Genomic DNA, 12,500 nt, shown 5'->3' with positions numbered 1-12,500 from the left:
AGATGAGGACCCATAGAGATGAGGACCCATAGAGCTCAGGGCCCATAGAGCTCAGGACCCATAGAGATGAGGACCCATAGAGATGAGGACCCATAGAGCTCAGGGCCAATAGAGCTCAGGACCCATAGAGATGAGGACCCATAGAGATGAGGACCCATAGAGATGAGGACCCATAGAGATGAGGACCAATAGAGCTGAGGACACAGTTAAATCCTTGGGCAGTCTGGGATATAACATGATGAGACACAGCACAGTTAAATCCTTGGGCAGTCCGGGATATAACATGATGAGACACAGCACAGTTAAATCCTTGGGCAGTCCGGGATATAACATGATGATACACAGCACAGTTAAATCCTCGGGCAGTCTGGGATATAACATGATGAGACACAGCACAGTTAAATCATCGGGCAGTCTGGGATATAACATGATGAGACACAGCACAGTTAAATCCTTGGGCAGTCTGGGATATAACATGCTGAGACACAGCACAGTTAAATCCTTGGGCAGTCCGGGATATAACATGATGAGACACAGCACAGTTAAATCCTTGGGCAGTCCGGGATATAACATGATGATACACAGCACAGTTAAATCCTTGGGCAGTCTGGGATATAACATGATGAGACACAGCACAGTTAAATCCTTGGGCAGTCTGGGATATAACATGATGAGACACAGCACAGTTAAATCCTCGGGCAGTCTGGGATATAACATGATGAGAAACAGCACAGTTAAATCCTCGGGCAGTCTGGGATATAACATGATGAGACACAGCACAGTTAAATCCTTGGGCAGGCTGGTATATAACATGATGAGACACAGCACAGTTAAATCCATAGGGAAGGCTGGGATATAACATGATGAGACACAGCACAGTTAAATCCTTGGGCAGTCTGGGATATAACATGATGAGACAAAGCACAGTTAAATCCTCGGGCAGTCTGGGATATAACATGATGAGACACAGCACAGTTAAATCCTCGGGCAGTCTGGGATATAACATGATGAGACACAGCACAGTTAAATCCTCGGGCAGTCTGGGATATAACATGATGAGACACAGCACAGTTAAATCCTTGGGCAGTCTGGGATATAACATGATGAGACACAGCACAGTTAAATCCTTGGGCAGTCTGGGATATAACATGATGAGACACAGCACAGTTAAATCCTTGGGCAGTCTAGGATATAACATGATGAGACACAGCACAGTTAAATCCTTGGGCAGTCTGGGATATAACATGTTGAGACACAGCACAGTTAAATCCTTGGGCAGTCTGGGATATAACATGCTGAGACACAGCACAGTTAAATCCTTGGGCAGTCCGGGATATAACATGATGAGACACAGCACAGTTAAATCCTTGGGCAGTCCGGGATATAACATGATGATACACAGCACAGTTAAATCCTTGGGCAGTCTGGGATATAACATGATGAGACACAGCACAGTTAAATCCTTGGGCAGTCTGGGATATAACATGATGAGACACAGCACAGTTAAATCCTCGGGCAGTCTGGGATATAACATGATGAGACACAGCACAGTTAAATCCTCGGGCAGTCTGGGATATAACATGATGAGACACAGCACAGTTAAATCCTTGGGCAGGCTGGTATATAACATGATGAGACACAGCACAGTTAAATCCTTGGGCAGGCTGGGATATAACATGATGAGACACAGCACAGTTAAATCCTTGGGCAGTCTGGGATATAACATGATGAGACACAGCACAGTTAAATCCTCGGGCAGTCTGGGATATAACATGATGAGACACAGCACAGTTAAATCCTCGGGCAGTCTGGGATATAACATGATGAGACACAGCACAGTTAAATCCTTGGGCAGTCTGGGATATAACATGATGAGACACAGCACAGTTAAATCCTTGGGCAGTCTGGGATATAACATGATAAGACACAGCACAGTTAAATCCTTGGGCAGTCTGGGATATAACATGATGAGACACAGCACAGTTAAATCCTTGGGCAGTCTGTGATATAACATGCTGAGACACAGCACAGTTAAATCCCTGGGCAGGCTTGGGTGTAACATGCTGAGGGTTTGGGGAATAATACGCCCACCTACTGGGACTCTTCTCTGATGACAATGACGACCATGCTACACAGATGTTTGACAACCAACTGCATCCCTGCTACACGCTCACACACACCACCCACTCCGGTCCCCACAGACCTGACTGTCACTGTTGGGTTGGCTTAGACTCTTTCTCTCTCTCTCTCTCTCTATCTACCGCTCTCTCTTTCGCACTCTCACTCCTTCGCTCTCTCTCCCTCTCTCTCTCCCTCTCTCTCTTTCTCTCTCTCTCTTGCTACAACAACAGCCTTGGAATGGTGCCATTTCTCCCTAATTTCTCTCTCTCTCTCTCTCTCTCTCTCCCTTTCTCTCTCTCTCTCTCTCTCTCTCTCTCTCTCTCTCCCTCTCTCCGCTCTGTCTCTCTCTCTCTCTCTCTCTCTCTCCCTTTCTCTCTCCTCTCTCTCTCTCTCTCTCCCTTTCTCTCTCCTCTCTCTCTCTCTCTCTCTCTCTCTCTCTCTCTCTCTCTCTCTCTCTCTGTCTCTCTGTCTCTCTCTCTCTCTCTCTGTCTCTCTCTCTCTCTCTCTCTCTCTCTCTCTCTCTCTCTCTCTCTCCCTCTCTCTCTCTCTCTCCCTCCCTCTCTCCGCTCTGTCTCTCTCTCTCTCTCTCTCTTTCTACAACAAACAACCTTGGAACGATGCCTTGTGTTGAGGTATTTCACGTTGTGTTTGTTTCTATACTGCTGTATCAGGAACTACAGATCCCTGGGTCGCCATGCATCACACAAAACTAGTGTTTGTAAAACTTTGTCCCACAAACTTTTCTCTATTCAATTTGCTTCCAACTGGACTGATGAATTGTGTGTAGCTCCATCTGGTTTAGGTTTAGGGTTACACTTGAGTGTGCACACCCCTTACCCCACCCAGGGTAATTCTTGGGGTTAGGGTTAAGGTAAGGTTTTGGGTTAGTGTAATGCTAGTGGTTAGGGTTATGCTTGGGGTTAGGGTAAGGGTAACGTTTGGGTTTAGGGTTAGGGTTTAGGGTAACGCTTGGGTTTAGGGTTAGGGTAACGCTTGAGTTTAGGGTAAGGGTAACGTTTGGGTTTAGGGTTAGGGTAACGCCTGAGTTTAGGGTTAGGGTAAGGATTGTTAACGCTTGCGGTTAGGGTAAGGGTAACGTTTGGGTTTAGGGTTAGGGTAACGCCTGAGTTTAGGGTTAGGGTAACGTTTGGGTTTAGGGTTAGGGTTTAGGGTAACACTTGGGTTTAGGGTTAGGGTAAGGATTGTTAACGCTTGCGGTTAGGGTAAGGGTAACGTTTGGGTTTAGGGTTAGGGTAACGCCTGAGTTTAGGGTTAGGGTAACGCTTGAGTTTAGGGTTAGGGTTTAGGGTAACACTTGGGTTTAGGGTTAGGGTTTAGGGTAACGCTTGGGTTTAGGGTTAGGGTAACGCTTGGGTTTAGGGTTAGGGTAAGGATTGTTAACGCTTGCGGTTAGGGTAAGGGTAACGTTTGAGTTTAGGGTTAGGGTAACGCTTGAGTTTAGGGTTAGGGTTTAGGGTAACGTTTGGGTTTAGGGTTAGGGTTTAGGGTAACGTTTCATTCTCTCATGTTAGGAAATGTCAATATTGTCAATAATGACAGGAAATGCCAATACATATTGTTTAGACAACACTCAGTCTGTCCTGTTTAAATTGGATCAGTGGTTTGCTGTTTTTCCTGTGTCCCAAAATTGCAACCTATTCCCTATATACCTGCACTACTTTTAACCAAAATGAAGAGAGTCCACATTGGGATATATAATGTACTATAACGTTAGTCAAACATGACCAGATTGGAAGGTCACTCTCCACAATGACAATATAATCCAGATTAATCCATTCTTCCACCACCACCACAAGGTGTTACAGTAAAAATCAATTCACACCTGAAGGGGTTTAGAGAGACGCCATGACTCATAACCCCCCCCCCCCCCCCCCCAAGGTTTTATCCAGTAAAGAGTCAATCTTTATTCATCTAGTCTGGGCTAGCTGGTGCCTCGGCAGCTAGTGTCACAGTTCCTTTATATGATAGAAATATCACGGACAACTGCTGTGCTTTTTCTTGTTGTTGTTGAACATACTGTAAGTAGACAAACTCTCTCTCTCTCTCTCTCTCTCACTCTCTCTCTCTCTCTCTGTCTCTCTCTCTCTCTCTCACTCTCTCTCTCTCTCTCTGTCTCTCTCTCTCTCTCTCTCTCTCTCTCTCTCTCTCTCTCTCTCTCTCTCTCTCTCTCTCTCTCTCTCTCTCTCTCTCTCTCTCTCTCTCTCTCTTTCTCTCTCTCTCTCTCTCTCTCTCTCTCTCTCTCTCTCTCTCTCATCTCTCTCTCTCTCTCTCTCTCTCTCTCATCTCTCTCTCTCTCTCTCTCTCTCTCTCTCTCTCACTCTCTCTCTCTGTCTCTGTCTCTCTCTCTCTCCTCTCTCTCTCTCTCTCCTCTCTCTCTCTCTCTCTCTCTCTCTCTCTCTCTCTCTCTCTCTCTCTCTCTCTCTCTCTCTCTCTCTCTCTCTCTCTCTCTCTCTCGCTCTCTCTCTCTCTCTCTCTCTCTCTCTGTCTCTCTCTCTCTCTCTCTCTCGCTCTCTCTCTCTCTCTCTCTCTCTCTCTCTCTCTCTCTCTCTCTCTCTCTCTCTCTCTCTCTCTCTCTCTCTCTCTCTCTCTCTCTCTCTCTCTCTCTCTCATATTTTCTGGTCCCAAATCTGTTTGTGCTGTTCAAGACTTGAATTTCCTATTTTTTCCCCCTTTCTCAAGCACTATGCCCTCCTCAGGAGCCACACCAAGCCTGTAGGGGCCCCAGCTACTGAAACCTGTAGGGGCCCAGCTACTGAAACCTGTAGGGGCCCCAGCTACTGAAGCCTGTAGGGGATCCTCACTGAAACCTGTAGGCGCCCCAGCTACTGAAACCTGTAGGGGATCCTCACTTAAACGTGTAGGGGCCCCAGCTACTGAAACCTGTAGGGGCCCCAGTCTCTGAAACCTGTAGGGACCCCAGCTACTGAAACCTGTAGGGGCCCCAGCTACTGAAACCTGTAGGGGCCCCAGCTACTGAAGCCTGTAGGGCATCCTCACTGAAACCTTTAGGGGCCCCAGCTACTGAAACCTGTAGGGGCCCCAGCTACTGAAACCTGTAGGGGCCCCAGCTACTGAAGCCTGCAGGGGATCCTCACTGAAACGTGTAGGGGCCCCAGTCACTGAAGCCTGTAGGGGCCCCAGTCACTGAAACCTGTAGGCGCCCCAGTCACTGAGGCCTGTAGGGGCCCCAGCTACTGAAACCTGTAGGGGCCCCAGCTACTGAAACCTGTAGGGGTCCCAGCTACTGATTTCTGTAGGGGCCACAGTCTCTAATTTCTGTAGGGGCCCCAGTCTCTTATTTCTGAAGGGACCCCAGTCTCTAATTTCTGTAGGGGCCCCAGCTACTGCAAAATGTTTTTCTGAGACAACTTTTGGCTGTTCTGAATTATTCTGCTACTCCAGGGATCCAATCTGGCATAAACACTGTCTGTCTGTCTGTCTGTCTGTCGCAAGGTAGGCAGCTCATTCTGGATTGAAGCAATGTATATAATCAATCGTTTCGGTTCACACAGACAGACCCAACTGGCTGGAAGGTGAAGCCAAGACATTTATGTCAATAACAATACATGTTCTCTGTGTTTCGGACTGAGGTGTGTGGACATTTCATCAAACGACTTCATAGCATTGATGTTTTATAGCCCAAAGGATATATATTCGCACATATGATATATTTTAAATCACAAAAAATGCATGTACTCACTCTGGAGAGGACGACTTCCAAGGAGATGTTTTGTGGTGGAGCACTTGGCACTGTGGATGAAATAACACAATAACACATCAAATGAATGAAACAAATACACTGATTTCTGTAGGGGCCCCAGCTACTGAGACCTGTAGGGGCCCCAGCTACTGAAGCCTGTAGGGGCCCCAGCTACTGAAGCCTGTAGGGGATCCTCACTGAAACCTGTAGGGGCCACAGCTACTGAAACCTGTAGGGGCCCCAGCTACTGAAGCCTGTAGAGGCCCCAGCTACTGAAACCTGTAGGGGCCCCAGCTACTGAAACCTGTAGGGGCCCCAGCTACTGAAACCTGTAGGGGGCCCAGCTACTGAAGCCTGTAGGGGCCCCAGCTACTGAAGCCTGTAGGGCCACCAGCTACTGAAGCCTGTAGGGCCCCCAGCTACTGAAACCCCTGCTATAACGTACAGGTACCAGCATGTGTACTAGAGTCCAGATGTATTACAGTCCCATTCTGATCAAGTCAAACGATTCTAATGATTGTAGACACATCCGTCTTCCACGGATTTAACACTAGTTACTTGAACATTGAATTATCAAATTACATTTGACGAGAGATATATCGCTTCAGAATATCGACACAAAGCCCGTGTTGACACAAAACCTATTTATGTAAGTAATTGAGGTACATTTCCTGTCGAGAAACTAAATAGGTTGAATTACAGTAGGCTGAAGAAAATGGTTATCTTGTCTTCCTTTAATAGACTTCCTAGTTTTTAGATGTAGTGACTTAGATTATTGAGAACAGAGGAAGTGGTGATCTGGTCTTCCTTGAATTGATTTCCTAGTTTTTAGATGTAGTGAACGAAGTAAATGGTGACATTAAAGAGACACTCCGTCAGGCTTATCTACGACAGGGCCTCTCCAACCCGGGCCAATGGGCACGCAGGATGGAAACGACCCCTTTAGAAGGACCTAATTAGGTAACATGAATGACAGATAACAAGACTGACCTTTCTACATATCTCATCTATCAATGACAACATTCTATACAGTCAGAGGAAGAGACCACTGGAGACCACTATATTATATTATATATATATATATATATATTAAACCCCTATCAAAGACGGGACTTCGGAAACAGGTTGCCATAACGACAGAACTCCTTCAGTTGTCCAGGCTGCAGACGACAGAACTCCTTCAGCTGTCCAGGTTGCAGACGACAGAACTCCTTCAGCTGTACAGGTTGCAGACGACAGAACTCCTTCAGCTGTCCAGCTTGCAGACGACAGAACTCCTTCAGCTGTCCAGGTTGCAGACGACAGAACTCCTTCAGCTGTCCAGGTTGCAGACGACAGAACTCCTTCAGCTGTCCAGGTTGCAGACGAGAGAACTCCTTCAGCTGTACAGGTTGCAGACGACAGAACTCCTTCAGCTGTCCAGCTTGCAGACGACAGAACTCCTTCAGCTGTACAGCTTGCAGATTAAAGAACTCCTTCAGCTGTCCAGGTTGCAGACGACAGAACTCCTTCAGCTGTCCAGCTTGCAGATGACAGAACTCCTTCAGCTGTCCAGGTTGCAGACGACAGAACTCCTTCAGCTGTCCAGGTTGCAGACGACAGAACTCCTTCAGCTGTCCAGGTTGCAGACGACAGAACTCCTTCAGCTGTCCAGGTTGCAGACGACAGAACTCCTTCAGCTGTCCAGGTTGCAGACGACAGAACTCCTTCAGCTGTATAGGTTTTGCAGACGACAGAACTCCTTCAGCTGTCCAGGTTGCAGACGACAGAACTCCTTCAGCTGTACAGGTTCTGGCAGCACACGGTCCACAGGTAGTGGAAGAGGAGGGTTGGTAGTAGTGACACAGGCATGTGCTTGAGTGACCTGCCAGCCTGGTCGGCAGTGTGCCTGAAGTACAGGCTTGGCTTAAAGCCGTGGTGGCCGGTGTGTGGGATGGGGATGGGGATGGGGGGGGGGGGGGGGGAGTAATTAATTACCTCAGAGAGAGAAAGACGAAGCCAGCCGGCAATAAAGAGAGAGAGAAGCGACGGTGGCTGCAGCCGGCCGGCCCGGTGGTTTCTTTACGACAGCACAAGGAGCATTGACTAAGCAGGGAGATATAATTCAGCTCTTGGGGCTCATTTGAAACATTCCGTTAATGGGATCTGACAGAAGATACATTCCTTCAACCCTCTTAACCCTCTCAGCTCTGCACTGAACACAAGGACACAATCAGGAGCAATAAGAAAGTTGTGAGGGCTGGGAGGAGCTGGGAGGGGCTGGGAGGGGCTGAGAGGAGCTGGGAGGGGCTGAGGGGAGTGGGGAGGGGCTGAGAAGAGCTGGGAGGGGCTGAGAGGAGCTGAGAGGAGCTGGGAGGGGCTGGGGGGGCTGAGAGGAGCTGGGAGGGGCTGAGAGGAGCTGGGAGGAGCTGGGATTGGCTGAGAAGAGCTGGGAGGAGCTGGGAGGGGCTGAGAGGAGCGGGGAGGGGCTGAGAGGAGCTGGGAGGGGCTGAGAGGAGCGGGGAGGGGCTGAGAGGAGCTGGGAGGATCTGGGAGGGGCTGAGAGGGGCTGAGAGGGGCTAAGAGGAGCTGAGAGGGGCTAAGAGGAGCTGAGATGGGCTGAGAGGAGCTGAGAGGGGCTAAGAGGGGCTAAGAGGAGCTGAGAGGGGCTAAGAGGAGCTGAGAGGGGCTAAGAGGAGCTGAGAAGAGCTGAGAGGGGCTAAGAGGAGCTGAGAGGGGCTAAGAGGAGCTGAGGGGGATTGAGAGGAGCTGAGAGGGGCTAAGAGGAGCTGAGAGGGGCTAAGAGGAGCTGAGGGGCTAAGAGGAGCTGAGAGGAGAGGACCTTGCTTTGAACTGAGAGAGAGAGAGAGAGAGAGATGGACAGAGGAGTGGGCTAGGCTCTGTATCTTGATAGGCACCAAGCAGGGAGGAATATACCCATAGATGCAACTGATTCAGTTCGACAAGAAGTAAGTTGTGTGAAACAATGGTTCCCAACTCCGGTCCTCGAGTACCCTCAACAGCACAAAACATACCTGGCAATTGAACCTGATTCAACTGATTGAGGGCCTGATGATTAGTTGACAAGTTGAATCAGGTGTGCTTGTCCGGGACTACAATACAACGTTTATACTGTTGTTAGGTACTGGAGGACCGGAGTTGGGAACCACTGGTGTAAAACACCCAGTATGCTCATTGAGTGCCAATGACTTGGCCAGAGTGCTGCTGAGGATTTTCAGATATTGGTTGTGGAAGTGACCCAGAACCAATCAGTCGGACGGGCCTTTGATTCCCTTAGGATGGCTTGTTTCTTCACTAGACCTCCTGTGTGTCCAGGTGCTCACAGCCTATTTCTTTAAATAGTTGTAATAGTAAAGAACATACAGTAGACAGCTGGTGAGTTTCAAAGCTCCGGAAGCTTACCATTCATCCTACCATATATCCTACAATTTATCCTCCCATCTATCCTACCATTTATCCTACCGTTCATCCTACCATTCATCCTACCATTTATCCTACCATATATCCTACCATCCACCTACCATTCATCCTACCATTCATCCTACCATATATCCTACCATTTATCCTACCATTCATCCTACCATTCATCCTACCATTTATCCTACCATTCATCCTACCATTTATCCTACCATGTATCCTACCATTCATCCTACCATTTATCCTACCATATATCCTACCATTCATCCTACTATTTATCCTACCATTCATCCTACCATTTATCCTACCATTCATCCTACCATATATCCTACCATATATCCTACCATTCATCCTACCATTCATCCTACCATTCATCCTACCATATATCCTACCATTTATCCTACCATTTATCCTACCATTCATCCTACCATTCATCCTACCATTCATTCTACCATTCATCCTACCATATATCCTACCATTTATCCTACCATTCATCCTACCACTCATCCTACCATTTATCCTACCATTCATCCTACCACTCATCCTACCATTCATCCTACCATTCATCCTACCACTCATCCTACCATTCATCCTACCATTTATCCTACCATTTATCCTACCATTTATCCTACCATTTATCCTACCATATATCCTACCAATTATCCTACCATATATCCTACCATTTATCCTACCACCTATCCTACCATATATCCTACCATATATCCTACCAATTATCCTACCATTTATCCTACCATATATCCTACCATTTATCCTACCATATATCCTACCATTTATCCTACCATCTCTACCGATCTGTGTGCCAGTTCTGATTCTTTTCAGATGCACATTTTCGTGGAACAGTTCACATTTGTCACACGGTTAATCATAAATAAATCTGAAGTTAAATGATTAAACTAGTCTCTTCCATACGGACATATTGATACACCGTGATCCACTGGAGGCTAAAGAAATGAGAGCATATAACTCAGAGAGAGTCTATAGACTAATGTAGCAATAGGTCTATAACTCAGAGAGAGTCTATAGGTCACTGTAGCAGTAGACCTATAACTCAGAGATAGTCTATAGACCAATGTAGCAGTAGACCCATCATCTACTAAGTAAAATACATAGACCTGAAAGCCAACAAAATAAAAACAGTAGAAAATATCCTGATTAACATTCAGGTTCCTTCAATCACATGTATCTCTCTCCTCCGCCTGTCTGCCTCCATATCTATCTGTTTTGACTTGAGCTTATTGCTAGCATGCATTCTGGAGAGAGACGCACCATATCTTCACCCCCCCCCCTCCTCCCCCCTTCTTCTTGTCTCAACGTTTTATAAATTATAACTCAAGACACGTTTATCTCGACACAGATTTTCTTGACACTTTTCAGTGACAGCCGCAACTCAGTCAACTAGTCTCATTTCCATGAGTACTAAACCCAAAATTCAGGGCTTCCCAAAAAACACAGTTGTGATTTAAAACAATCCATAGCAATGTTTTTCTCTCTCCAAAATAAGCTAATGATCCTCAAGTCATGCTCCCTTGTGAAGTGTTTTGAACGGAAATGATTTAGACACAAGAAATAATATAATTTTGGCGAGACATCGATTTACTTTAGGTCAACCCAGCATCCTAACAGCTCACTGTGAAAACGCCATCTTTCCTTTCCGATTCACAAGAGGTTGAAATCAAAGATCTGTATATAATGAGGAGATTCTGATGTCTCAGCCTTAACAATGGGAGTCTTTGTCCCAAAGGCGGGAAGGCAGGCGACAAGCTTAGGTCTGCATATTATTCCCATAGAAACGCATTGGGCTTGTACTGGACAGAGTTTGGTGGGAGTGAGCCCTCTTGCTTTACCTCTTCCTCTCTGCTGAAACTATATCACCTGAGAATCAGCATCCGACCAAGAGAAACAGAGCCCCCTCTACAGGTACCCGTGTGTCTGATGCTGTCTGGACAGAAATAGTATCACATGCCACAATACTTTGGTCCAAATCAAAATCAAATCAAATCAAATCAGACAGCATCAGATACATGGTCTACACATACTGAGACAGAGAGGTGCTGTTTCACTGTCCAGACAGAATCAGATACATGGTCTACACATACTGAGACAGAGAGGATGCTGTTTCACTGTCCAGACAGCATCAGAAACATGGTCTACACATACTGAGACAGAGGGGTGCTGTTTCACTGTCCAGACAGCATCAGATACATGGTCTACACATACTGAGACAGAGAGGTGCTGTTTCACTGTCCAGACAGCATCAGATACATGGTCTACACATACTGAGACAGAGAGGTGCTGTTTCACTGTCCAGATAGCATCAGATACATGGTCTACACATACTGAGACAGAGAGGTGCTCTTTCACTGTCCAGACAGCATCAGATACATGGTCTATACATACTGAGACAGAGAGGTGCTGTTTCACTGTCCAGACAGTATCAGATACATGGTCTACACATACTGAGACAGAGAGGTGCTGTTTCACTGGCCAGACAGCATCAGATACATGGTCTACACATACTGAGACAAAGAGATGCTGTTTCACTGTCCAGACAGCATCAGATACATGGTCTACACATACTGAGACAGAGAGGTGCTGTTTCACTGTCTAGACAGCATCAGAAACATGGTCTACACATACTGAGACAGAGAGGTGCTGTTTCACTGTCCAGACAGCATCAGATACATGGTCTACACATACTGAGACAGAGTGAATGCTGTTTCACTGGCCAGACAGCATCAGATACATGGTCTACACATACTGAGACAGAGAGATGCTGTTTCACTCACTCGGATGCTCTAACTGAGATTGATGAGTCTTTCAGTTGGCGAGCGTCTCGGTCAAATAAATGATCAATACTTCAATATTTTATTTGGACGGGCAAGGAGGTACGTTAGTGCGAGCCAGGCCCCTTAAGCCCCTCCCACGACGACAAGCCTGGCACCGCCACCGCCACAGTTCCCTGCTTGTTCCCATCAGAACCGGAAAAACATCTAAACTTTCAGAGATCACAGCTCTTTTGAAGCTCTTAGCAGAACATGACGACAAGTCCAAGTGAAAAGTGTGTCTGTGCGATTTGCAGTTCGCTCGCCTCTCTTTACATTATGTGTCGCTGACACGTAAAAAAATCAACATGGCAAAACATTAATGAGCCGCATTGTAAATCTTTCAAGCTGGAGAGGGTTGATAAAGAGGCCGGTCCTCAACAATCTATGAGAATTAC

At 46.8% G+C, this 12,500-nt stretch overlaps 1 protein-coding gene across 1 annotated transcript in view; it reads right to left on the bottom strand.

Moving 5' to 3' along the window:
• LOC139409827 (netrin receptor DCC-like) overlaps window positions 1–12,500 on the bottom strand; it is a 567,888-nt gene that overhangs the window by 145,435 nt on the left and 409,953 nt on the right. Inside the window, exon 13 of the mRNA XM_071155214.1 lies at window positions 5,843–5,892. Coding sequence (XP_071011315.1) covers window positions 5,843–5,892 — 50 coding nt within the window. The remainder of the gene's footprint in view (window positions 1–5,842; window positions 5,893–12,500) is intronic.

The sequence above is a fragment of the Oncorhynchus clarkii genome, chromosome 5 (genome assembly GCF_045791955.1).
Source record: "Oncorhynchus clarkii lewisi isolate Uvic-CL-2024 chromosome 5, UVic_Ocla_1.0, whole genome shotgun sequence".
Classification (NCBI taxonomy): domain Eukaryota; kingdom Metazoa; phylum Chordata; class Actinopteri; order Salmoniformes; family Salmonidae; genus Oncorhynchus; species Oncorhynchus clarkii.
Note: the sequence above shows the minus strand (reverse complement) of the source record. Positions and strands in the feature narration are given on the sequence as shown.